Source organism: Sciurus carolinensis, chromosome 8 (genome assembly GCF_902686445.1).
Source record: "Sciurus carolinensis chromosome 8, mSciCar1.2, whole genome shotgun sequence".
Taxonomy (NCBI): Eukaryota; Metazoa; Chordata; class Mammalia; order Rodentia; family Sciuridae; genus Sciurus; species Sciurus carolinensis.
Genome location: NC_062220.1, coordinates 3,459,111 through 3,485,762, shown reverse-complemented (window position 1 = coordinate 3,485,762; position 26,652 = coordinate 3,459,111). Strand labels below are relative to the sequence as shown.

The 26,652-nt window shown below is 47.1% G+C and overlaps 1 protein-coding gene across 7 annotated transcripts in view; it reads left to right on the top strand.

Annotated features, from left to right (window-relative positions):
• Positions 1-26,652, top strand: part of Dpp6 (dipeptidyl peptidase like 6) — an 872,193-nt gene that overhangs the window by 594,511 nt on the left and 251,030 nt on the right. For all 7 annotated transcript variants that reach the window (XM_047560556.1, XM_047560558.1, XM_047560555.1 and 4 more), the window contains exons 4-5: positions 6,699-6,793; positions 21,280-21,354. In XM_047560556.1, the coding sequence (XP_047416512.1) occupies positions 6,699-6,793; positions 21,280-21,354 (170 nt within the window). The remainder of the gene's footprint in view (positions 1-6,698; positions 6,794-21,279; positions 21,355-26,652) is intronic.

Here is a 26,652-nt window from a genome sequence, read left to right as displayed (position 1 = left end):
GAATCAAATTATTGAACCAACAGGAATTTTAAAACAGCTGTTATAACCATCCTCAGTGAATTAACATAAGCTTGTGTTCAGGGAATGGAAATTTGGCAGAGAAATGGGAAATCAGCAGAAAAATAGAAACAACAAAGAAACCAAATGGGGATTTCCAAATATAGAAATACAAACTTAAAAATAAAAAAAAAAAATACTTGTTGGATTTGATGTTGAAAGACTGTGACAAAGGACATCAAATGACCTTGATGATAGTTCATAGATGCTATCCAAGGTAAACAGAGAGAAAAGAAATATTCTAACTAAACAGAACATCAGAGACCTAGGAGATGATATCAAACTCAACAAACTTGATAATTAGAATACCAGAAAGAGACATAAGAAAACAGTTGTCAAATCAATGACTGAAAATGTGATAAAAGACATACATCTGCGGATACAAGATGCTCAGTGAACAGCAAACAAAATCAACAGAAAGAAGCCCAACTATAAAGGCCTTCCTGTTCCATCTGTTAAAAACCAAGAGCAACCAATAAACCTTGAGAGCAGTAAAATAAAAACAGCATTAATTGTTGGGAAATAACAGTTCAGTTAATGGACAACTTCTCATTAGACACTATGGTGACTAGAAGAGAGTGAAACAAAATTTCAAAAATGCTAAAAGGAAAAAAAAATCCTGTCAGTCTGGAAATCTATATTTAGAGAATCCTTCAAGAATGAAGGTTAAACGAAAACATTTTCAGGTGAGATAGAGATAAAACAAATGGGTTACCAGAGGATCCAGACCATCAGAACTCCTAAGAGAAACTTTTTAAGAAGTTGATACCCAATGGAAGCCCAGATCCTAGAATGGAATGCATCAGAAATGGTGAATTAGTGAGTAAAAGCATAAAGCCTTTTTTTTTTTTCTTTTATGACTCTTTCACCTTAAGTTCTTTATAAACCATGTTCTGTTACAAATGAAAATGAAAACATTGTCTTGTGGGACATCTAAAGTGTGTTGATGCAGGAGAATGGCTGGGGAGTGGCCAGGGACTGGACAGCTGGACAGATTTTCGTATTTCATGAGAAGGGCTCCATTGTTGACTCTTTGCAGATGGTAAGAGTTGATGGTATACACGATAATCTCTGGAACAACCACTAAGAAGCTAACACAGAGAACTGCAGTGGAGACAGGTACATAGGGAGGAGAGGGCTTAGCTTCATACCATCCCGTTTGTCTACTTTTGCCTTGGTTGCCTGTGTCTGCAGGGTATCACCCAAAAAACTTACTGCCTTGGCCAATGTCATGGAGCTTCCCCATGTTTTCTTCTAGCAGTTTTACAGTGTCGGGATTTATACTTAAGTCTTTAGTCCATAGTGAGTTGATTTTTATGTGGTGTGAGGTAAGGATCCCATTTCATTCTTCTGCATCTGATATCCAACATCATTTATTAAGAGACTGTCCTATCTCTATTGTGTGTTCTTGGTATCTTTGTGGAAAAGTAGTTGAGCATAAGTGTGTAGGTTTATTTCTAGGCCTTCTATCCTGTGACCCTGTTTGGCGTGTCTGTTTTATATTGATTTAATACTGATTTGATTATAATTACTTTATAACATGTTTTGAAATCAGGGAGTGTGATTGCTTTTTACTCTAGATTATTTTGACTATTTTGGGTCCTTTGGCGATTCCATAAAAATTTAATCCTTTTTTTAAATTTCTGTGAAAAATGACATGGAATTTTGATAGGTACTACATCACATCTGTAGATCAAATTGGCTAGCATGAACTGAACAACAACAGAATGCAGCAGATCAAAATTTGTGAGATGGAGATAATGTCATCCATAGGGGAAGTTTGTTAGCTTCAATAGTTTTACTTAAAAAGATGGAAAATATACAAAAGACCTAGGTTTCCACCTTAACAAGCTAGAAACAGAAGAGCAAATTAAAGCCAAAACAAAGAGAAGGGAGGAATAGAAAATAACATGATTCCTTGAAGTAGAATACAGAAAAAATAGAAAGGTCAGCAAAATTGATAAACCACTGTCTAGTTTGATTAAAAAAAAATAAGACACACACTACAATTCAGGAAAGAAAGTAGGGACACAATTGCAGACCCTGCTCACCTACTAAAGCACAGTCTATTATCTTACTATAAAGATGATAAAACCACAGGAAGAACAAAGTGCACACTGCTGGGGTTTAGACAGCCACCCCAGGTGGCACGTTGGCATTTGAGCACAGAGAGAAGCAGGGCCTTCCTGACCTTCTGCTCTTCTCCTCTGAAGCAGGCCATGACTTCCTGTGAACCAGGCCATAAGGCCCATCCACAGGAAAGGGAAGGGACAGAGAGGAATTGGAACAGCCTGACTGTGCTTCCCCAGTTGTGACCTGTGGATCCCACCTGCTCTGTCCAGTCACACTCCCACCTCGGTCCACTCTGCATGAAGCCTGGGTGTGGAGCAGTGTTTTAGCCAGTTTTTCTTTCTGTGACCAAAGCACCTGACAAGAACAACTTGTGGGGAGGGAAGTTCATGTGACTCATAGGTCAGAGGTTCAGTCCTGGGTTGGCCAAGTCCACTGCTCTGGGCCCAAGATGAGGCAGCACGTCAGGGGAAGGGCCTGGCAGAGGGAAGCTGTGCAGGACGTGGCAGTTGAGAAGCAGAGGGTCAGGGGACAGGGCCACAGGGAAGATGCACCCACCTCTTCCATCCACACCCCACCTGCCTAGAGTTGCCACGCAGTCCATTCAAACTCAGGTGGACTGATTCAGTTGCAGCTCTCAGAATTGAATCAGTTCACCTCCAAACAAGCCTAGGCTGACTCAGGAGCTTGGGGGACGCCCGGTATCTAAACCACAGCAACACAGTTTCCCCGTTTCTTTGAATCTTCACTTCTGAAGGCTCCTGTGTCAATAAAACTTACATTAGACAAGGGTGCATGCTTTTCTCTGGCCTTTGTTTTAGGTGCTTCAGTGCAAACTTAGCAATGGGTGAGAAAAGAAAACTTCTCCCTTAGCTACTAAAGCATTTACAACTTGAACAGATAGACAAATTCCTTGATGGCCTCATATTATCAAAATAGACATAAGAATAAATGTAAGACTTAAATAGCTCTGTCAATTTAAGAACATAAGTTTTAATTAAAAACCTCTCCACAAAGAAAACTTCAGACTCAGTTGGCTTCACTAATGAATTCTATCAAATATTTAAGGCAGAAATATGCAAATCCAACATAAATTCTTTCCAAAAATAGAATAGGATAAAACACTTCCCAACTCATTTTCCAAAGCCAGTAATAATTCTGAATCCAAATCAGACCCTAAAAAAAATAAAATCCTAAGAAAATAAACTAAGAACTAAGACTAATATACCTCATGATCACAGATGCAGAATATTAGCAGATCAGGACCATAGTGCAGCCTGGCAGTGGGCCTTGTCCTAGGAATGCAAGGCCAGCTTAGCTCTGAAAACTCAGGGACCCCAGCCCACTATACTAATGAAAGTCCATATGATGTCTTCAGTCACTGCAAGAAAAACCATTTAAAAATAGTCAGCAACCATCCATGATAAAAACCCAACAATCTTGCAATGAATGGGAACATGCTCATCTTATTAAGTTCACCTGTGAGACAGCTCACAGCTAGTTTTGAACTCAGGGGTGACGTACTGGAAGCTTCTTACCCAGCATGGGAGTGAACTGAAGTCACCCTCTAACACCTCTCCTTGTCAGCACTGCACCAATGACCTGAGGTTTGTTGTTTTTGTTCACATTATTTATTACTGAGAGAATATTGACCTTCTCAAAGTGTCTTGGGATAGTAGGTACATGCATAAGTAGGTGCAGATCCCAGCCTCACACCATATATGCTAGTCATTTCCCAGTGAGCTAAGTCCTTGTTTTTCAAAGGAATATCCAAAATGGTTTCAGAAAAAATTCAGAGGATTATCTTTATGATCTTATAATAGGAAAGATTGGGTTTCTTAAATGGGGCACATCAAACATAATAAAAGATCATAAAAATTTGGTACTGCATTAAATTTACTGATCAAAATATTCCATAAAGAAAATGAAAAGTGCATTTAAGAAGAGGCATTTTCAACACATAAAAGTAATAAAAGTATCATTTATGATGCATAAAAGATTCCCTGAAAATCAATAAGATAAAGACAGTTCAAAACATGAACTTAAATTGGAAAAGATTATATCTTTATATTTACTAGACTCTAACTAAAATTTAGTATTTCCTTCAAATACAAATGCAGACAACCACAGAAGATTCTGTGATTTTTTTAACCAATAGATACTATGGATATTTGTATATCAATTTATCATTGTTAGAGATATTTCAAAATTTTTAGGCCCATCACTACTCCACATGTATGGTAGTTTTTAGGGCTGCCACCAGACCTTTATGTTTAGTGTACTGATAAAGAAGCACAAGCCCATGCCTAAATGGCACACTGGCCCATGACCATAATTCCAGCTATTCAGCAGACTGAGGCAGGAGAATCACAAATTTGAGGCCAGCCTGGGCAACTCGGCAAGACTGTCTCAAAATTAAAAGACTAAGAATGTTTTAAAAAAAAAATAGTTCAGAAAAAAATAGGCTAAAGAAATAAACCAGGAATTTCCAAAATAAGAAATAAAAATAGTAAAGAAGTATTTGAAAAGAATCAAAGTCATTAATTAACAATACGACCATTTTGCACCTACTCTATTGAAACGAGAAAAGCTATTTTGGAGAGGACGTGAACCAGGGAGTCGCCCCCTGTGGACGCTTGTTCAAGGACCATGGCCACTCTGGAAAAGGACTTGTAAGGCCAAGCATTCACACTCCCTGTGACCTGCCACTTCTCCTGGACACAATTCTAGATACCCCTGGGGAAAAATGCATTATGCATTTGTACAAAAGACAAGAAGAAAAATATTCCTGGCAGAAGCGTTGGTCATAATAATAGAACTAGCAATGACTGACGTCCATTGTTACTCCAATATTGACACTCCAATAGAGTGCATCTACGAAAACAGAGCTCACCACAATGGCCTGAGTCTTATCAGAAAGTAACGAGGACCGCCTACATAAGTACCCACCACTGAGCTCAGTGCAAGTGAGGCGGGCTGGGTGTGGCTCAGCAGCGAGCGCTTCCCAGCATGGTGTGGCCCTGGGTTCCATCCCCGCACTGAGAGAATGAAAAACAAAAGGGCATGCAGACTAAGCAGCTTGCCATGTAGGCACAGGTCAGGTGTGATAGGGTTAGGGAGTGACGTGCTTCGGAAGCGCAGGCCAGAGGGAGAAGACGGCACAGGAATCTCCTTCCACTCCTTAGTGTCACTTTATAACAGAAGTTCATGCACATCCACTGTCACCCAATCTTGAAAGTCACAGCTAATGTGGTGTGGCTAGTGCTGGGAGAGTGGTGACAGCAGAGAGCTTGGGGCTTCTCAGGGACTCAGTGGTAGGACATCTTCATCTACTGAAGGCAGGTTTGAGTTTTAGAAATTCAGTGTGAAAGACCCTGGATAAGGGGAGATAAGGTGGTAAGCAGACCAAGTAGCAGCCTTTTGAAAAATATCTTTTCTTTCTTTTCTTCTTCATCTTTTTTTTCTTTTTGTAACTTTCCTGAAGAACTGATAAACAGACTCTTAAGTGTCTTCCAAATCAGAAATCTTCAAGTTGCTGTGTAAAGGGAACTTGACTGAAATGACTGAATAGGCCTCTATAGACAAAAGTATCTCAGTGCATCTTCTCCAGAGGAAAGAAGAACATGACTCATTCGATTTGTACATGAAAGTATTACCCAAAAAATCAGTGGAAACAATTCCGGCAACTTCTGCACTGAACCCAAGGTGACGCACAGAATGCTTAAGTGGAACAGTCTAGAACCAGGCAGATGGTTCATACTCCTTCGTGAATGGGTTTTACTTTTCCTCCTAAAATCTGAGCATTCTGGATTTTTAATAGCTCTGCTCTTGGGTTAACCCAGTCTACCCAGCCTTCCCCTCAGCAGCTCCAGTGTGAAAAGCCTCTGCCTTCAGACTGGCCCCAAGCTCCCCTGCTGCTCAGGATGATGGCTCTCCTTCTGCCCAGCTCCCCTGCCTTTCCACCAGCGGACTGACTTTCAGAACTCTACCTTTTCATCCATAGTAGGCATGTGCACACACCCCCACATGCATACTCTTTACTATGTGCTCATTAATTTTCTAAGGGGATAATCGAAATCTTGGTTAATTATATGCAAAAGACTGGAGTCACTGACAGGATGATGTGTAGGTTCTAAAGAGGTTCGTGGCAGCAGAACTGTCAGAACCTCCAAGAACAGCAGGAGGAGCCTGTGGTCAGGGTGCCAGCTAGCCCTGCAGGGCACAGCTGTGGGAACCATCGTAGGTGCACGTGCAGTTCAGTGCAGGTCTCAGATGCAGCAGATCAGCCCTCACTTCCGCCTCCACCCTCTGGGACCTGATTTTTTCATCTCCTCAGCATCCACACTGCTATTCTTATTCAAGAACATTCTAGTACATTCCGGAGACTGTGGATGTGGTGCTCAGAGAAAAGCATCGCATGAGGGACACGTTTGCTGCATTTAAAGGGCCTGTGGATGAAAACCTGCGTATCGTTTTTCAGAACCAGTCAGTTCATTTTCTGTAAGTGTCCATCAAAAGCCAAGGCAAGTTGCTTGATGGTTCATGTTTCTCTTTTATTTCCTTTCCTGTAGATAAAGAATTCATCTACAGAGAACGGGAAGGCACCGTAATACTGCGGAACGTTGAAACAAATGATTCTACGGTGTTAATAGAAGGCAAAAAAATTGTAAGTACTCTCTCTAATGACCAGGATAATTTCAGAGTTTTTTCCTGCTGCAAGTCAATAAAGCAGAAAATGACTTTAGGTTTTAAGTTTTAGTATAGCCAAGGAAAAGCAATAAACTTGTAATACTACAGGCTGAGCAACTAAAGATAATGTGAAATTGAAATGACACTAATTTAATAAGATGAGAGCAGTTTTCTTCAGCGTCCAGGAATTTCTCTGCAGGTGTTAGAAGCAAGCACTGCATATCAAATATAATTGAAAGATAAAGCCCTGAGGCTTTTACACGTTTACAGAACAATTGCCATAATGCCTACAGAATATTTCTGGAGAACTCTCATTTAAAGAGAGAGACGTGTCCTCGTGCACAGAGAATATTAACTTAAGCACTGTGACTATACCTGATGATATTAAGTGATATTTGTATCTTAAAACAAGTGCCAAGTCAACCAGGGTGCCCCTGCCTTGTGGTCTGGGAGAGCTTTTTCCCCCCAGGATTTTAAAAATCATTAAGATTGTGGGTTCATGTGTATTAGGACCATTGACTGAAGTTATGTACTAAAGATAAATTTAAAGATAATTAACTTTGTATTGTTGTTTACAATATGCTCATGCTCAGGATTAGAAGAAGTAAATCTGCTTTATGGGGTTGATCATTTTCTTGTTGGATTCAATGAGGAATTCAAAGGAAGGAATCAAGGCTAAATCTATGTAAAAAAACAATAAATTGATACAGACTGGGAATTCTGAGTCAGAATGATCATAAAATGGCTCTGGTATGAATCAGACACCTAAAACCTGGGGCTCCTCTCATCTGGGACTGGAAGACACCACAGAAAGATTCATCCTGGTGTATGGATGAACGTCCCAAGCCCAGCTGACTCTGAGCTTCTCAACCAGGTGGCTGGTTGCTGGGCCCCAGCCGCCCCATCCCAGGAGAAGATAGATGGCTTCATTTCAGCCCCAGCCCCTGGGAACACCTGCTCTTCCTTCCCTTTCCTTCTCAGGAACATTTAACTGTCTTTTCACATACTTTTATTTCATTTCTTTTTGCTCATAAGGAGGCATTTTTCTTTAAAAAAAAAAAAGTTTACTGAGGTTTTGTACTAAACGGTTCCTGCCTTGCGAGCAGAGGCCTCCCAGGACAGGATCATGGTGTCATCCCCTGATAGCTTCCTTGAATTTGATTGTGTTCTGCAAAGCAAGACCCAGAAACAGTGAATGTACCTGCGTTTTTGAACTAGAAATCATCTTTGGCAGATTTACTCCCATAAGAAATTCCGATTCAACCCTCTTAAAAATACTGAAGTGGCAGATGTGGTTTTCCAATACTGCTCTGCCTGCTGCTGAGGGCTCCTACACTTGAATGTCAGCGTGTTCCTGTGTGTCCCCAGGGAGCTGGGTTCAGCTGGAGCAGGGTGCTGTGTGCGCGGCTGCACCTGGTGAGGACCAGGGTATATGAATGGCCTTCTCTCCCTGCAGTCAACAGCTTGCGACAGATCGTGTATTTTGATTGAAGTTGTTTTAGCCAAATAACAAGGAAACCACTGTAGGTAAAGAAAGCTCCTCATCTTCCACATTAGCTGGCTTATTCTGTAGACTAAATCTCTTTGCCTTAAAATGTCATCTGCGCACTTAAACAAACATTTCTTGGGCACTGGGTGTCTACAGCCTGATTGATTCATAACTCTTCTCTCAGAGCTGCATTTAAATGCTCCTGGAAACAGGTTTCAAAGAGGAGAGCAGAATAAATGCCATTGAGGGCCTGCAGCGTAAGCTGGAGTGTAGGCGCTGTGGATCTAATTTTCATTGAGCCTGTTAGTCATTTACATTTCTTGTGATTTAATTGCTCCATCTCCAAGTTAAAGCTAATTTCTCCTGCCAGCCTAGATCCAGGTTCTGTGAGACCCGCGGAGGAATCTCTGTATGCTCCCCCGAGCAGGTGTTGAGAGAGTGAGCAGCTTCTGCAGGGTCCAGAGCTCCCAGAACCCTCTGCAGTCTGCAGGTGACAGTGACCCTGAGGGACAGAGATCACAGAGCAGTCATTGCCAAATCCTTTCCCTGCCTCCTCATGACAACCAGGTGGCCTCTTCCTAGCTGGTCCCAGACACTCTGAGCTTGTGTAAGAGCTAAGGTGACCTGAGCCCCCCGAGGCCAACTGTGATGTTCACTTTGGTTCATAAAACAGCCTGGAGCAAGCAGAGAAGTGGCAGATGTTGGAAGTCCTGTGGTCCGCAGGCTTTTAAAATCTTCCCTGTGATCTTGCCAATCACATTCTCTTCCCTATCTGATAAACGCAGATGGTTCCCATAGATGCTTACTTAATGTCCCCAAGTCCTTTAGTCTCCAGTCCCTTCTGGCTCCTTGGCCAGGTGGCTGGGTGGGAGGGATGCAGGGAAGCCCAGTAGAGAGCGACAGAGATCCCAGCGCTGAGCTAGAGGTGGGCTGTGCTGAGCGCCATGCTGATGTGGCTGACCACCGCCTTCCCTGGCCATATCTCTGATGGAACCTTCTAACTCCGCTTTCCTCTCCTGCATCCGAACAGCAGAAACATTAAATATTCAGACACACTTTGAATGGCAAGTCCCCGTGCGAATACTTGTCACAGTGTGATTCCATCACCACGGTTCATGCTTTCTTGGAATGCTTTTGGCTTTCATATTAGTTTTTGGAAGTGGATGTCCTGATCCTTCCTATTTCCTAGCATACCCAGGGAAGTGCAGACTTGCCTTCTGAAGGCTCCATGTTTGAGTCTGCTAAAATGAGCTGGCAGTAGGCCGACCAGCAAGTGGAGAAGCATGTGGATTAAACATCACGCTCAAGGAAGGGCTGATGGTTGAGGCTTACATACCCTTCTCTCAGGGAGAGGGAAGCATGGACTATAGTGGGGAAGAGATGATTTTGGGGGGAAATGAATGAGCCCAAAGAAAAGACAGTGCCTGAGACAAAGTTCCTCTGGGCTCTGGGCGTGTCAGTAATTTTCCAGAAACATCCATGTGAGAGAGGATTGGAGGAGCCATCAGCTTCTGCTCTACCTCCCTGCGGGAACTAACTGTGCTCAGGGGCGACAGGCCAGCAGGCAGTTGTGTAAGCTCTGCACACCCCAGTCCTGCCTCCCAGGGTGCTATAAGGCCCATGAGAGGGTGACGCAGGCTGCTGGAAGGCCAGCATAGGTCACGTGTGGATGTGAGACTGCTGGGCTGGCCTGCAGGGCCTGGGCTGGACTCAGGGCTCAGGCAGCGGGGGTGCTGTGGCGCTAAGCAGCAAGACCCCGAGGAGGGCCAGGGCTGCAGGCGCATGTCAAGGGCACTGTGCTGGCATGGGCAGCCCCGCAGGTCCAGGCTGCAGCAGCAGGGGTAGCATCCCCTTCCTGTGGGGCTGCGTGAGGCGACACTCCAGAGGGAGACAGGCTCCTCAAAAGCCAGCACTGAGAGCAAGAGGCAGCCTCAGATCTCTAAAACTAAATTCAAACAATGAAACCAAAATCGATATCCTCTTAATCTATGTATTTGATGTCCCAGGAATTCTGGGACATCATATTCCACTCTTACTTTTAAAGTAATTGAAATGTCCAACTTAAAGTGATCTTGCTTTCATGCTTCCAATAAACTCTCTTGTTGGCAAATTAACCGTTATAGGATGGTCTTTGTTATATAACTTTGTCCCCTGAAAAATGAGCCACTCTGAACGTGTCTCATGGCGCAGACTGGGTCTTTGAACATTTGAGCCGTGGCCGCCTGGTTGCTGCAGGCTCTCATCCACTTTGTCTGCTGACTTCTGCCCTGTCTTCCCTTCTACCCCTCCTCTCCAGTAGGAGTGTACTTAAAATGGGCCAAATACACTTGGCTGAATTAAATTCGATAGATTTCACGGGGACCGTAGTTCTTATAGAAACTTAAGACTCTCCAATTCTTCTAAAACATAATGGAGCAAAACTGCTCAGAAGGATGAAGCATTCTGCCTTTGCTTGACCCTTAGGTATTTAAGTCTGGAATGGTCTTTGGAGAGTAGGTCAGTATTCAAACCCTTCTTTCCTTGGAAGAGGAAACCACACACAAATTCCAACTTGACCTCCACTTTCCAGGCTGTTGGTCCACCAGGAATATTCTGGAACAGATCACCGTATGGATTGTGGTGCTCAGACTTCTTGTGCCCTCTTCACTGATAATTCAGGTGGCGACAAGAAGTGGAGAAGCGGATCCCGTCGTTTGCTGTACCATTTACATCGTGCTGCGTGCTTAGAAGGCAGCGTGGCACTTCGTTTCAGGGCAGTAGAAATATGTATGCATTTCAAGTCACACAAGTAAATAATCTAAAAGGCAGTGTGGCAGCATCGGTGTGACAGTAGGAATGCCTGAAGCTAGGCAGGCAAGACGAGTAAACAAAAATCAGAAGAAATGTGGGGCAACCGTGGAAAGGGTGGCTAGGAAGGCGCAGTAGTGACGGGAAGAGTAGTTAGGATTTTAGCCTGAAGAAGCAGAATGCAGCGTGCAGCTCAGATGAGAAGCCTGAGTATCATCGGCGTCTACAGAAAAGACTGGAAGTGAACCTCAGCTGCCAGCTCTTCACTGGGTGGAGAAATTCCGGGTATTATTTCCTAATATGCTCGTTCCCATAATTGCTGCTTCAGTGCCACTCATTCAACAATTTAATCAGGTTCTTAAAAATTTAGCCTCATGTTTCAAAGAAGTCAGACTTCTTCCAGAGGTGACTATGCACAAGCTGTAGATGGTTCTGGAAACCCCTGGGAGGAAAGTGGTCTGTTAGGAAAAAGCATTCCGTGGTGCCTGTGCCAGGTGTGCTTTTTGTGCCTTGATTGCTAATGGACTTGTGTTCATCACTTATTTCCACCACAAAATTAACATTTAAAAAGTATTTGCTTCTCTAATTTATATCTGCCATTGACTTTGTATAATCATTAGACACAGAATTTGAATTTTTATCTCGCTCTCTGAAAGTTAATTAGTTCCAGCTCCTCCCAGAGGGTGGCGTGATGGGGCAGCTACTGCCGAGTCAGGAGAGCCGGGCGCCTGCTCCGGGGGGCTCCAGGGTGGGGGGCTGGAACTCGGGGTCTCCGGCTCCTCTTGCCCTGTTTTCACTGCTGTGCTCGTTCCAGCTGCACACCGTTAGCGACTCTCCTGCTTCATTTGATTGCCGTGAGGTGCCTCTCACACTGCTGCTCTCTGCCCCGTGAGCTGGCAGGTGGGCAGGAGAAGGAAGCCACATCTATGTCCCCACCAGTTCAGTTCAGGAGCCGGGTGGGCTGTACAGGAACCTCTGCCTGGCATCGTCCCTGGTGGGTGACAGGTGGCCCTGGGGGCCCTGGGTCCTGCGGTATTTCAGTTTCTGCTGTGCTGAGGTCCCCACAGGGACACGCCATGTGCCAGGATCAGGCAGGACAGTGGGCCAGCAGTGGCAGAGGGCACCACCTGCCCCAGGCCGGACTGCACTGTGCACAGAAGTAAGACAGGAAGGGGACGTGACCTCCATGGTCTGCAGCTGAGAGGGCAGACCTGCAGCTTCGGCTGCCTTTGGAAGGCTTTGCTGGCCCCCAGGAGGCATGAAGACCCCACCTCGCTTACAGGCGTGTTGTGCAGAGCCAGGGGACTTCCTGTGCTTCTGTGACTGTTTCTGAGTCTCCGATGACCTTTGGCTTTTGGCCCTTTTTCTTTCTCTTCCTCCTTTTCTCTCTTCCTCCCATTTCCTATTTGTCTCACTACAAGATAGAACAGAAAACATGAGTAATTCTACATGTAGTTTCACTAATTGTCACTTCACGGGCTGTCCTTTTAATTTTTAAAGGTGTGTAGACCACGTTATACTTAGTCTTTAGAAGATCTGAAAGTCACAGCTCCTCTTCCCCAGCAAAGTCCTCATGAGCCGTCCCCCAGACCATCCGCACTGTCACTGGACACAGGGCAGCCTTCTCCGAGCCAGGCCCAGGGTGGGTGGAGTCAGTGATTAAAATAGCACACAGCTTCTCCCGCTGGCTGGCTCCCGGCCTGGGCATAGGAGGCGTGACCACAGAAGGCAATGAGTTCTGCAGTAGTGTGCGCTGTGCCCAGAGAGCGCTCTGCGGGGGGAGGAAGAGGGCTGCTGGCCCCTGCCCAGGGCTGCGGGTGCAGCATCTCAGCCGCCCTTGAATTTGGGGGATGAGTGGGAAAAGGCCCTGGGGCAGGGTGCACGGTGGGAGGTTGGCATCTAGGAGCGGGGCAGTGGGAGGGGGAGGAAGGAGGTGGCTTCGAGGCCCAGGATCAGGGGCGCCCATCTTCAGGGGCCTTGCTCTGTCTAGACTTCACTATGAAGGAAACAGGAAGGGATAGGAGCTTGAGCAGGGCAGCCCGGTGGGCTTTAGGAAAATGACTGTAGGCCCACATGAAGGTTTGGAGAAGGGAAGGATGACAGTCAGGGAGTCCCCAGGAGCTGCCCCAAGCCAGGGAAGGGATCCTGAGTTAAGGCAGCAGTTTGAAGGCACCGAGGGCACGTGGGTCCACGGTACCTTATGGGAGGAGAATTGGGAGCACTTGGCCCCCTTGGGGTGGGGAGATGGAGCAGTCCTGGGTGTCACCGGGGTCCCGAGCCTGTGTTCATGAGCGGTGGTGACAGAGTGTGGAGGGAAGAGACTGCTGCAGGGTGTGCAGAGTACACCAGCTGGTGACTGAGGCAGGGAGTGCTCACGATGTAAGCGGGGTACCCTGCATGCCACAGACACAGTACTCACGCCGCCAGAGTCCTTAGGAATCCGGAGAGTCACATGCCTTATTATTCTTATTTGACAGATAGGACAAGAGGCAAAAAGAATTTGTTTCTAAGTCACACAATTGACAGCCAATCGCCTGGTCACTGAGCTCAGCTTTGTCTAATTCCAAGCCACAGTGGCCCCTGTCCACAGAGGAGGACGCCACCCCCAGGGGTGCCAGCCCACTGTGCCGGCCCACCTGTGCTGTCTCCATCTCACCTAAACTCACCAAGGCCAGAGATTAGGCAGGCTCAGGTTCAGAGAAAAACTAGCATGAATTTCATTTTCCTTTATCACAATTTCATGGGTAGAAAATTCATTCCTCACATAGATTCTACTAATTCCAGTGCGGGACTTTTTTCTTTCCTTTTTAAGTCAAGCATCTCACCATTTCCCTTGAATGAGCCTTCACAGCTTTGTTTGCCACAGCTCCACACCAGTAGCTGTGCTCTTGTGCTCTGGGCCCTATTAGGTAAAATCAGGGTCACCTGAAGACAGACACTGCAATGCCCGCACAGTCCACCACAGAGGTGGCTGCTGGTGAGCTGCGGGCAGGTAGTGTACACAGCGTGGACACGCTGGGCGCAGGGCGACTCACTCAGCAGGATGGAGCAGGAGAGTGCCATCTCCTCCTCACAGCACGCACTTGGAAACATGAATTATTTTTGAAATTTTCCACTCAATATTTCCAGTCCATGGTTGACCAGGTACCTGGAAGTGCTGGATGTGAAACCGTGGCCAAGGGGGGCTGCTGGATGTTACCTCTAGATGGCACAAAGGGCCGCTCCGTAGGCTGAGGCACTGTGGTTGAACCGGAAGGATCTACAGCTTCCTGTCCCTGGCCCATGCCGGTGGAGACCATTGCGCCTCTCAGAATCACCCCTGGAGATCCCGCTTGCTGCCCTCAGGCTCGAGGTACAAAGTGGAATCAGTTTAGCCCAATGCAAACGACGCTGCCACAGCCGAGTCCTGAGGACTCCTGCCGTCAGTTTGGCCAGAGCTCAGCGGGAAGCACCTGGAGGCCTCTGGGGGGCCGCCACTCATCCCTGCCTGCTGCACCGCAACCCCAGCTTCACATGTTCTGCCTTTCCCAGCAGGAAATGTGTGCTGGGAAATGGCACCGGGACTTCTAGATGATCTTTAGATGAATAAAGCCAGAGCCAGGCTGTGGCCACCACCCCTGAGAATCCCCCAACCCCCAGTCACTTCTTCCTGCTTCACTAGGAGCCGCCACGAATAGATAAGGTTTCCTCATGACAACAGTCCTTAAGTGTCAGGAAGTCAGTCAACAAACACCGTTACAACCAACAAACAGCACAGCATCGGTATGGTTTAGTGGCTAGTGCTGAGGGGCAGCTGGTGAAGCTTGTCAGCAGCTTCCAAAAAGTGTCCTGGGTGAGGACAGGATGAAAAACCACTTAAATAGGATGTAGTTTATTTACCAAGAACCAACCAGCGGTGAAGAGTACCCAGTGGCAACAAGAGAGATGTTTCGAGTGCAGCCAGCTGTCCGGGGTCCTCAACCTCACCTCAGCATCTAACGTGTTTGTGCAAATAACTGGAATAAGAGCTAAAAATTAAAGGAAAACATCCCCTTTCCCTGTAATTCTATCCACAGAAAATCTAAAAGACCCTTAGTTTAAAAAAAAAAAAATAGTTAAATTGTTAATGTGGCTGAATATAAGAGAGACACTAATAAATCAATCGCTTTTGTCCTCACTGATACAAGAACCTAAAAGTGGGCATGAATCTACAACAAAAACAAAGAAAAAGAATAACTGTAACAAGAACACCATCAGAACCAGACAAAGAAAATTATAAAATCTCATTAAATATTTGAAAAAAATGTAAAGATACAGAATGGTCTTAGATAAGAGGATAATATTAAAATGTTAAAGTTGATATGAAACATTAATATAACCCTGATCAGAACTCTGCAAATCCTTTAGTGTCAAATGTTTGATAAGACGATCCTAGTTGTGATGTGTATGAATGACCACCTGCTCGTGGCCAGGAACAGCACGTTCTGCTCCCTCACCCTGGTGAGCACTTCCTAGACTCCCCCTCAGCTCGCAGCAGTGACGGCTTTCACTTCCAGCTCTCGCTGTGCACAGGGTCGCAGTCTCTCCTCAGAATACCCACGTCTGCCTTGGTAGGACAGAGGCACCAGAAGTTAGGAAATCCTCAGAATCTCAGAGTAAGTGGTGTGAACAGGTGGTGAATCACGGGCTTTCTGGACCCGGAGTCCAAGCTTCCAGCTGTCAAACTCCGCATGGAATCAGCACAGAGTGGTCAAAGTCTAAAGGGTCCAAAAGCAGATTCCACCATGATGGGCACTTGACTTAATGAAGCCCACGGGGGAGATGGGCATATGGTCAGACTGCCGTGCTACACAACCACGTTCCTCTCCAAGGGAAAACGCACCATTTCACAAAGACAAAAAATCAAATTCCATTGCATTGAAGGATCAAGTGCTTTTAAAAATCTGTCATTTGGTTTAGTGCAAAAGAGAACATTTTAATCAAAATGGGAAATCCAGAAGATAATAGAGACTGCTATGTTTCACTTACCATATAAAATTTCAAATATTTGTAAAGTCAGACAATATTTGCAAAAAGAATCCAGGCAACAAATAAAAAGATAATGTTTGAAATCTATGGAGAGTTTTTCCAAATTGATCAGAAAATTAAAAGTAAGAGGAAATAATAAAAATGTTACTGAGCTGAGGCCTGCGGGGTCGCCGGGAATAGATCTTGTGTTCAGAGTCCTGGGTGTGCTGGTGGTTTTTGCATCCATTGCTTGCGCTTGGTGGAAAGGGGACCTACCGTCTCAAGTGTCCATAGCCGTCGGGGGCCTGGAGGCTGGGGTGGCCAAAGTGTGCAACTGCAGAGCCTCATGAACCCCCACCAACTCGGTGGCATGGGCCTCGGCCAGCACCCCAAGCAGATGGCCCTCCCGACTGCTTTGAGGAAGCTGTGCTCTGCCGGGTTCTGCTGGCGTCGTCCTCTGTCAGTCTTGGTGCTCCACCATGTCCAGCTGAGGTTCTGATCGTTCTTTATTTAGATGTAGATGGAGCATCAACCCAACCCAGCGCCATCACCACAGATAGGAAAAAGACATGAGGATAGTCTGAAGAGCTTCATGTTAATGAACTTCCAACATTAATGAAATAGAGAAATCCCGGAAAGACACACAGACCACAGCTCACCCGTGGAGAATTTCTTCCCAGGGCAGCCCTAGACTGATGGACTAACTTGGGTTAAGAACTGAAGAGCTCCACGTGAGGAAAACAGGCGCAAGTTGCTCTCCTGATCAGTTCTCCCAGACACGTAAGGAAGAAATAACACCAGCTCTGCAGAAACTTAGAGAACACGGTGGTCTGAGTGTGTCCTTCAGAGTTCAAGGTCAGGAACTTAATCCCAAAGTCCATCAGTGTAGTTAGAGGTGGTTCTATGGGTGGTAATTAGCACCAAGTGAGGTCCTAAGGTGAGGGCCCCAGAGAAAACAGGAGCCACCTAGTGAGCCAAAGAGCAGACACACAGCAGCACGCCTGCCCTGACTTGCCACCTGGTGCCCTCACAGGGTCGTGGTGCTGCAAGAAGCCCACGAGACTCTGAGCAGATGCTGGGGCATGGACTTCCCAGCCTCCAGACCTGTGAGGCAAACAAAATTCTACTCTTTCCACATTATCCAGTCTCAGGTGTTTTGTCACAGCAACAGAAAGGGGACTAAGATAGAGGACAAATAGGAGAAGAAAAGGAAATACTTCCCTGATCCATTCCTGAAGTCAGGAAGTAGTCTGAGAGGAAAACCCAACAAAGGTATCACCAAACAATACGGCCACAGTGCTCCTTCATGCACAGAAGCAGAAATCCTCAAGGAAAGGCGAGTTGATAAAAGGACCGTTCTTTCCAGGAGTGCAGGGTGCATCTAACACTTGAGATCAACAACACAATGTGTGATACTGGCAGGCTGAAAAAGCAGAAAAGCCCAATCATCTCAGTAAGTATTGAGCGGCGTTTGAGAAAGTTCAACACACATTCATCCTAGAAACTTGCAGCCCTGGAAGTAGAGAGGATCACCTCCTACCTGATAAAAGCCCCTGCAGGGAAGGTCCGTCACCAGTACTGTGGGAGACGGTGGAGCAGGTGCCCCTCCGGAGGCCAGAGTGGCCTTCGTGGCTACCACTGCTCAGATTGGGCTGCTCCTCACAGTGTGATGTGGCGAGAGGCAGTAAAAAGGAGAAAAACATCCACCGAAAACAGTTATGTAGAAAATTCTAGGACCCTTTTAAAAAATCCCTACTGAAACAGATTTAGCAAAGTTTCAGAATATAACATCAAGGTTCTAAAATGCATCACATTCCTGCAGACTAGTAATAGAGGATTTCACATTGAGATTGAAATATACATCTCTATTTCATATGGGCAAAATATCAATCATTAAAAAATTAGAGATGAATTTAATAAAGTGTGGACAAGACCTTTATGCTAAAACACCACAAGATATTGCTAAGATAAAGATTTAAACAAGCAAGCCTCCTCTCGGGGAGCCTGCCTTCTAGTGATAAATGAGAGAAACAGGTATTATCTTAGATAAGGACAGGTCTGGGGACATAACCCAGAGCAGGGCACTGTGGAAAGCCGGCGGGAAGCTCTTGATTTCTCGGCATGTGGCCGCTGAGGGAGAAGGGAGGCCTCACTCAGAGGTGGCATTTCAGGAAAATCCGTAAGGAATGAAAGCACAAGAACGTTTGCAACCAGAGGACTGGGGGCGCAGAGGTGGGGACCCTGCAGGGCCTGGGCAGGCCTGAGGCTGGCACGATGGGCAGAGTGGAGGAGGGGGACAGGCTGGGAGAGGGCAGCCTCCTGTGGGGCAGGAAGCCATGGGAGCCAGCTGGTGACTTCCACACCAGAGGGTGGCCCTGACCACTGTGGTGAGCCTGGACACAGGTGGGGCAGTGAGGGCCTGGAAGGCAGCTGAAGGTCACTGCCCAGCCTCAGGGGAGGGTGGCCACAGGGAAGAGGGCTGGTTCTGCCTCAATAGGAAACCAGTGGCAATTTCTGACGCTCTGGACCTAAGGGGTGCAGAACAGAGAGAGCAACACAAGGCAGTCAGGAGTTTGGCTGAGCTCTCAAGGGAATGGGTGGCTCCACCACGACAGGAGGGGGAAGGTTCCAGAAACAGGGGTGGTGGGGAGTGGAGGAGAAGGAGCTGGGGTGCGCCTGGTGACGCCCTCTGGACATCAGGGAGAGCTTCAGGGAGGCAGTCGGATATACTATCTGAGGTCAAGGTCAGACTGGCCAACTGCAGGCGACTCGGCAGGATCCTCAGCTGGAACGTGGTTCTTAGGACCTTGGGTCCGGGTGACTTCACCTAGGAAGTGGTTCTGAGTAGAGGAGTGAAGAGCCCCAAGTATTAGCCCAGGGTCAGGGAGACCAAGGGAAGCAGCAAGAGCACAGAAGGAGCTGGGAAGAGGCAGGAAGCGGCGGGCTTTGAGGAGGGGCGGCGTTGGGGACAGGCCCCTGGGAATCAGGGCCTTGAGCAGACTGAGCCCAGGAACCTGGAGAAGAGCGAATTGGTTGAGTGGTGGGTGAAACACGATAGTGAGCTTAAGAGAGAACCGGGGAGTGAAATCAGGGCCTGGGAAATGGCTTTCAAGGGGAGCAGGGGTTTCTGAGGACAAGCCCACCTTGTCTGCACCACGGATGATGAGACGCCAGCGCACCTGTGCGTGGGAGCTAGGCTGCCAACACACCCTTCCACGCCCTTCCACACCTCGAAGGGGCAGCGCTGCGGGAGAGGCAGCTGTGCCCCAGAGGAGGGCAGGGAGAAAGCGTCTGGACGTGGCAGGGGTGCCAGTGCCCATGCCTCTTTGGAAAGCAACCTGGCAGTATGTTTGAATTAAAAATGAGAACCGCAAAAGAACCCGCCGCTCCTCACTCCCAGCCTTGGATGCCTGTCCGGTGAAAGTTTTAGACCACTCGTCAGTGAAGGCACACACACGGCGAGTCCCTCTTCACAGGGTTGACAATTGCTGCTGTCAGGAAGCTCTGTCCCTCGGTATCCTGATTCCCAGCCTCTGTGTCTGCAGACTCGCCTTCGTGATTAGATTTATTTGTATCCCCCAAGTAATACACACCTTTGGGGTCCTTCAGCACAGCAGGAAAAGAGTCCTCTGAGGCTGTGCTCCTGGCTGAGCCCTCCCTGGGCTGTGTCTGCTTTCTGCTCTCAGCTCTCTGGTGCAAATGATGTGTATGTGTGCCTGTGTGTGTGTGTGTGTGTGTTCTGTTGAGTGCTGTGTTTTTCCACCTGCTTGTGTTTGTTGGCATTTCCACTGTTAAAATGGTCCCCAGGCAAGGTGCTGAAGTACCGTCCAGCGTCCTGGGTGCTAGAAGGTGTGATGTGCCTTACAGAAAAACCAGTGTCAGATCAGCTTCTTCGGGTGCTATGGGCCACGAGTTCAGCATCGGGGAATCCACAGCACATCTTTAAACAGAAACACACAGAAAACCAGGCTACGCGTTGGTCAGTTGACAATGTGCACAGGAAGGCTTGCCCGAACCCAGGCCCATGTTTCCCCAGGAGCAATGGCTCAGTGTCCTGTGTTCATGGTGACTTTGTGGGGCATAACCACCAAGAATAACAAGACTGTCACCCGTGAGCAAGGACTGGGTAAAGGAGTGTACACATAGGTGAGGACGGTGGGATGACATCTTGAAAGATCGCCGGTCCAAACAAACCCAATCCCTACAGGTCACTTCCTTAAAGTATCCTTGCACGAGGAAATCACGTGTGATGTCACTTTGCCCTGTCTCCCTGCAACCCTGTGGTCGTCTGAACACATACAGATTCATGGCAGCTGGCAGGGAGGACTCCTGGAGGGGCCAAGCCGAGGGGCCGAGGCAAGGGAAAGCACCCTGGTTGGTGGCCGCTGGATGTGCAGTGAAGACAGTTGATGGAAAGAGGGAGACCGAGTCCTCTGTGTGCTGATGGGTGGGGACACCTGGGCTGGTGGAAAACAAGCTGCAGAGTAACGTGTACCCGTGGTTCTACTTTAGTAGCAGCTCTGCTTAACACATGCTGCTCAGCACGCGAATGCAGCCACCCCCACCGTGGGGAGTCTTGCAAGAGAAGACTTACGACTATCAGTTTGTTTAGGTAGATACAATGGCCACTGTCTGTTGAATTTTGAAAAAAATTGAAAAAGCATCAGTGAACTAAATGTTGTTCTGCTAACAAAGAAAGGATGCAACCTTTTTTTTTTTTTTCTTTTTCCACATTTTCCCTGGTGCATTGTAGATGTGCACATGGTGGAATTTGTCCTTACACACTGGTACATGCACACAGTGTAACAGCACACTCTGCACATGGTGGGATTTGTCCTTACACACTGGTACATGGACACAGTGTAACAGCACACTGTGCTCATGGTGGGATTTGTCCTTACACACTGGTACATGCACAGTGTAACAGCACTGAGTTTGGCTGATTTCACATAACATAATGGGCCCAGTTCCAGCCATTCTCCTGCAGATGACATGATTCCATTCTTCTTCATATCTGAATAACCTCACTGTGTGCATAAGCTGTGTTTACCCGTTGATACCGCCATCTTTAGTTAGCCAGGGGGCTGCTAACTAGTTCCATTAGCAGATTTGGAAAGTGGCATTATCAGGCAGTTCTGCTATAAGATTCTGAGTTGTTATATGCAATACTCTATAATTCTCTGTTTTTTTTTTTCTTTCAGGAATCATTAAGAGCCATCAGATATGAAATATCTCCAGATAAAAAATACGCACTTTTTTCATACAATGTGGAACCTGTGAGTACCTCCCTTTTCTGTCTACAAAGAGTTTGCTTTTTTGCTCTGATGCCTCGTTAATTGTATTTCCTTAAATCTTACTCTTCCTGAGTTTTGAATCCTGCAATCCTCTGTGGTCCTTGGATAGTCTCTGGTCACACTGCCACCTAGGAGAGATGAAAGGTCCAGAAACTTCCTTGGCAGAGGAGAAGAAACACACCTATCTTAGGAGCCATTTCTGGGGGTTTTTTTGGGGAGATGGCCTCTACACAGAGATTTGCCTTTCCTTTCTGTGCATCCTTCCTCCATTATCTAAGATGATACCTTTTACCCTAACAATGAAAGACAGTCGCCAGTTTCCCCTGAGCACCGCGTGCATTATCTCCTGGCCATCTGTGATCTGGTGAGAGCTGTAACTTCTATTTTATATAAATGCCTGTTCTTAGCACTTCATGTGAACATCTATAAAACTTTGTCAGAATTTTCTATAAAATCTCACCCTGGGTTTGAGAAACAACCTAAAACTTCCTGGGCCTGAGTTTCCTTTTCTTTCCCTCCCTCCATCCTTCCTTCCTCTTCCTTCTCTCCCAACTTCCTTCCTCCAAATGTAGTTTTCAAACTTGATTTGATAGCTGTATCACTTTTTGGGTATTTCAAATGTATTCCTCCAAGTGCAGACTTTTTAAATTCCATTTTCAGTTTATTTTTTTACTTTCTTGAATGTCTGTTATCTGTAACAGTTTTTATTTCTGTCTTCAAACTCTTCTGTAAAATAGGGCATCTTTATCTATTTGATGGGGTATAGTTGGTGAACTTGACCCCCTAAAAGACAGTGTTTCGCTTTGGGACTCTGCATTTCCTACACTTACCCTGAGCTGGCTCTGGGTGTAGAGTACCTGGGCATGGCATCCCTGGATCATGCCTGATTCAGCCACTTCTCCTTGGAAACTCCCCAGACCATCATCTCCACACCGAGGAAGGAAGACTCAGCAGAAGGACTCTCTTTGCTGCTCTAGGAGGCATGGCTAACCTGAGTGAGATGCTCAGAGGGGTTTCAGGTGTCTAGCTAGATAGTTGCTTACTGGCCAGAGCGCCCAACAGCGGCCCTGATCTCTCTCGCGAGGTAATGAACATCCTGCTCCCGGGAGCCTTCAGAATGAAGTCCCATCTGGTTCCTTGCACTTTAAGAAGTGTGAAGAACAACAGCCGTCGAGTAGGTTTGAGAAAGAGTAAGCCCAAGCACAGATTTCCATTTTCCAGGCTGTGATACTTGCCTGGAATATGGAAAAATAATAAAATACCTTGTTTTTATTTTTGTGGTCCAGACTTACAGTTTGCAAAGTGTGTTGATTTCCAGTGTCTCATTTCTTCTCAAAAGATCATTCCTGCCCCAAAGAGATAATGTTTGCAAGTGAGTTTGTTTTGTTCTCTCATAGATAAAGTGTCTTATTATTTCATAATGTACAGAACCTGGAGAGATGTCTTGAAACTCAACTAGATGTTGGGAGAACACTAATTTTTATCTTGAACACCACACTAGCTACTAATAGGTAAAAATTGCCTTAAAACAAAGTTATTTGAGTATCATGTTCCTTCTTGCTGAGGTTATTTGACAAACATGGAAAGTTTCCAAAATTCTTTGAGGGAAGAAAAAAGAATTTTAAATGCAATATTTTTGATCATATAAAAATATTAATGCATTTTGTGATTTTCTAAGAGGAAAGAGAAATTGTATTTGGAAAATATTCTTCCTTAGAGAATATTTTCTGAAAAAGCCACTGAATATTTGTGAAGAATCCCCAGCCGTGTTTAAAGGAGTCAATGGGGGACTGTTGTTGCCCCCGGCTGGAACGTTGTTCTGTTCCAAATAGCATTTTACCCAAATCTCATCTCAACGAAAGCAGAGGCGATCGCCCAGTCTTTAAGTTGGAAGAATGATTGACGTGTGGATGGATCTTTTCAGCTCTCTCCTGCTGCACAACAAACCACCACACCCATAGTAGCCCGAAGCAAACAGCCATTGCATGGCTGGGGACAGCCCCAGATGTGTTCCCATCAGAGTGGCAAGTCAGCAAAATGGATGTCACACATTTGATGAGCTAATGTCAGATGTGATATCCCCACATTTTATCCTATTCTGTGAGTTAGAAACTCGTTACTGGGCCCTGCCCACTCACAAGGCAAGAAGACTGGGTGGGGTGGGGGGCACTGAGGCCATCTCAGACACGGCCTCGGCCACCACCAGAGTCCTCCACGGGAGGCTGTGTCCTGGCGTTTGCACAGTGCTTGACTGTCCCGCATCTGCTCTGGGACATGCTCTGTCTGCATGGAGAGTGTGCTGAGCCCCTTTCTTTCTCCCGTGGCCCCAGAGTTCCAAGGAGAGAGAAAGCAAGCGGGTGACCACAGCCGGGGCCTGAGAGAGCACTGGGCAGGAGTCAGGAGCACCACGGGGCAGAGCTGCCGGGGCTAGACAACCGCAGCGTTTCTATCAGAGAAGCGGAGAAAATAGGCCCTTCCATCGTGATTCAGGGGTAATGTGAAAGTCAGTGTGGAAAATATACACTATATAAATATAGGGCTTTATACGCATTTGATAAATAACATAAGCAGATTCCTGACCCAGGTCTTGATTCACAGTGAATTCTCTACACTGTGATCTTATTGCTATTATATATTCAAGCTCAGTGGAATAAAGATGCTACCTAAACCCACAGAGTGTGCAGTGTTACTGGGATTCTCTCGGGAGCCCCAGTGAAAAACTTATTTTATTGTGTGCTAATTCCTTCCAGAATCTTAAACTTAGCCATAACTTATGTAGATATATTTCCTTTGGTTTACTGGTACATTTCTTAAAGGGTTTTTAGGTTGTGTACTAAGAAGGAAGGTTTCCTAAGGTATGCTAGCACGTTGTGTTTGTCTCCCGAGGTCCATGCACTAGCCTGCGGTGATCACGCCACTTACAGGTGGGGAAGGAGGTCAGAGGTTTTGCTGCTCTAAACACAGATGGTGGTTTCAGGAGGTGACACGGATTCGTCACCAGGTGTCATTGTTACCCGGGTGTATGTCTCCGGGCCATCTTCAGCAGCCCCTGCCTGCAGTCCTTAGCTCTGGAGGTTGACTTGTGAGGCTTGTGGTGTTTTAGTCATGCGTCCTTCCTGGGATGACAAAGTGGCATTTTTTCCTTGAGTCTCCAGCACTTAACATAGTTGTTATGATGGCTTCACAGACATTCTCTCACCTCCCCTCCCCTGCCAAGGATGGCAGACGCTGCTGACAGGAAGTCGAAAGATCCCTCGCCTCCAGCAGCTTCCACCTCAGAGGGGAGAGGTGTCATCCCCTGCAGCCTCCTCCTCAGAGCAGAGAGGTCTCCACATACAGTGTCCTTAGACAAGATGGCAGGATGCTGAGTTGTCCATTGCAGGAATTTGAAGCCATTTTCACATTTGCTAGATTCCCACTCTTTCTGCACTGGTGTGAATTAGTGCAGCCTGTTTTTCCATCAAAGGGGCTGTCAGATTTATAATCCTGTAGAACTTGAAAACTACCTGCAGAGAGGGCCTGATGGTGCCCGGGTGGGGAAGTGAGTCCCAGCCGAGCGTCAGGGTCTCTGAAGCGCCTGCCTGTGGAGTTGCCCACTGATCTATAGGAGGAAACGTTTAAAGATGGCTTGAGGCCGTATCACCCCAGCACAAGGCGTGGCTGTCAGTTCTGAGCCATGTGCGTGCACTGACGGACAGCTGTGTCCCAATCTGTGCACACGGTTCCATGATGCGCATGCCTCCACCGAGCAAAGACGCCCTTGCTGTGCTGTGGTCCTCCTACTGACGCCTCCCTCCCTCATTAGACCTGATAAAGTGTGCCCAGGAGTCACCAAGGAAATGCCTCTCATTCCTGTGCGGTGGGACTCGTTCCCCCGCGCTGTCTGTGGGGCCTTTGGGGCCCGCCTCTAGTGACTGGCTGACTCTGGTGTTCGTGCTGGGTGACCCAGGCCCCTTCCAGCCGCCCTCCTGGGTCAGTCTCACAGGGAGCTCTCTGCCTCCGTCTGCCCCTGGCTGGGCAGCAGCTGTGAGGTTGGGAACCGAGGCCAGCTTTCTGCAGTCCTCACTCTTCCTCCGGGGGGAGATGAATGGCCTCCGGGACCAGGAGGTATCCCTGGCACTGCCTGGAAGTGCCCCCGTACCCGTCAGCACTTCTCAGAAGCCCAGTTATTCTGTGCTTTATTTCTGTGTCTTTATTTCCTTAGCCAGACTTACAAATAACAGTTCAGATTGCCTTGCGAGCACGCGACAGTTTCCCCTTCAACTATTTGAGGCCCACTCACCCGTGACTCTCACCAGGTTAGGTTATTGAAAATGGTCCTCAGATCTTTGACATGTATATTCTCACGTCACTCAGAGCTATGTGCTGAGCACGTTTCCCAGCACCGTGGGTATCAGGTAAGGTGTGCAAGGCCTTGGAGCACCTACTCATGGCTGAGCCCGCTTCAGGAGGGCAGGGTGCCGGAGGCAATGGCCTGGTAGACAACAGCAGGAGAAAGTGACTCTCCCTGTTCTGGAACTCTCCTGGGGCTGGTTGTGCCTTTCTTTCTTGTTTGTTCTGAAATGATAGGTTGTTAGCTTTTGTTGTTGTCATTTGGTTATTGTGATATTATTTGAACACAAAACTGATTCAAAACACACACACACGCGCGCGCGGAGTGTTTATTCTGGGGGTTTATTTTTATGTATAGTTCTGTTCAGGTTTTGGAGCTAAATTTAAGAGCACAGATGTGGACATAGAAAAAATGTAGCTCACACGATGGTTCTTTCCTCAATGGCAGCCAGCACGAAGATACTTCTGGGTCTGTGGGCACAAGGTGTCGCTCTGGCGAGAGGGGAGAACCAGGATGGAATCTGCCTGGGAATCCCACAGACCCCACAGTTTGCAGATGATGCTTCTAAATGTTAAGCAAGGCCACACTTCACAGGGTGCTACACAACCCTTGGCCCCAGCCGTGGGCCTTCCTCTCTGACTGCCGCTCAGGTGCCCGTCCTCCCGCATCCCCTGCCTGGAACCCTGGTACTTCCGCCTGTGGCTGGAAGGAGCCAGTGGGCGTGCAGGCCCACAGGCCTCTGTAGGCTTCCAGGAGGACGCGGAGTTGTCTCTCCATGCATCCTTCAGTTTTCCTAACACATTTTACCGGAGCTCCCTTGTCAGAGGCCGGGAGGAGTGGGCCAGGAGGAGGGAGCATGAATGCAGAGCGGCAACGAGGAGGCGGCCTCAGGCCTAGGGAAGCCCCTCGCACAGGTGCTGGGAGTGCCAGGTCGTGGAGGCCTGAGA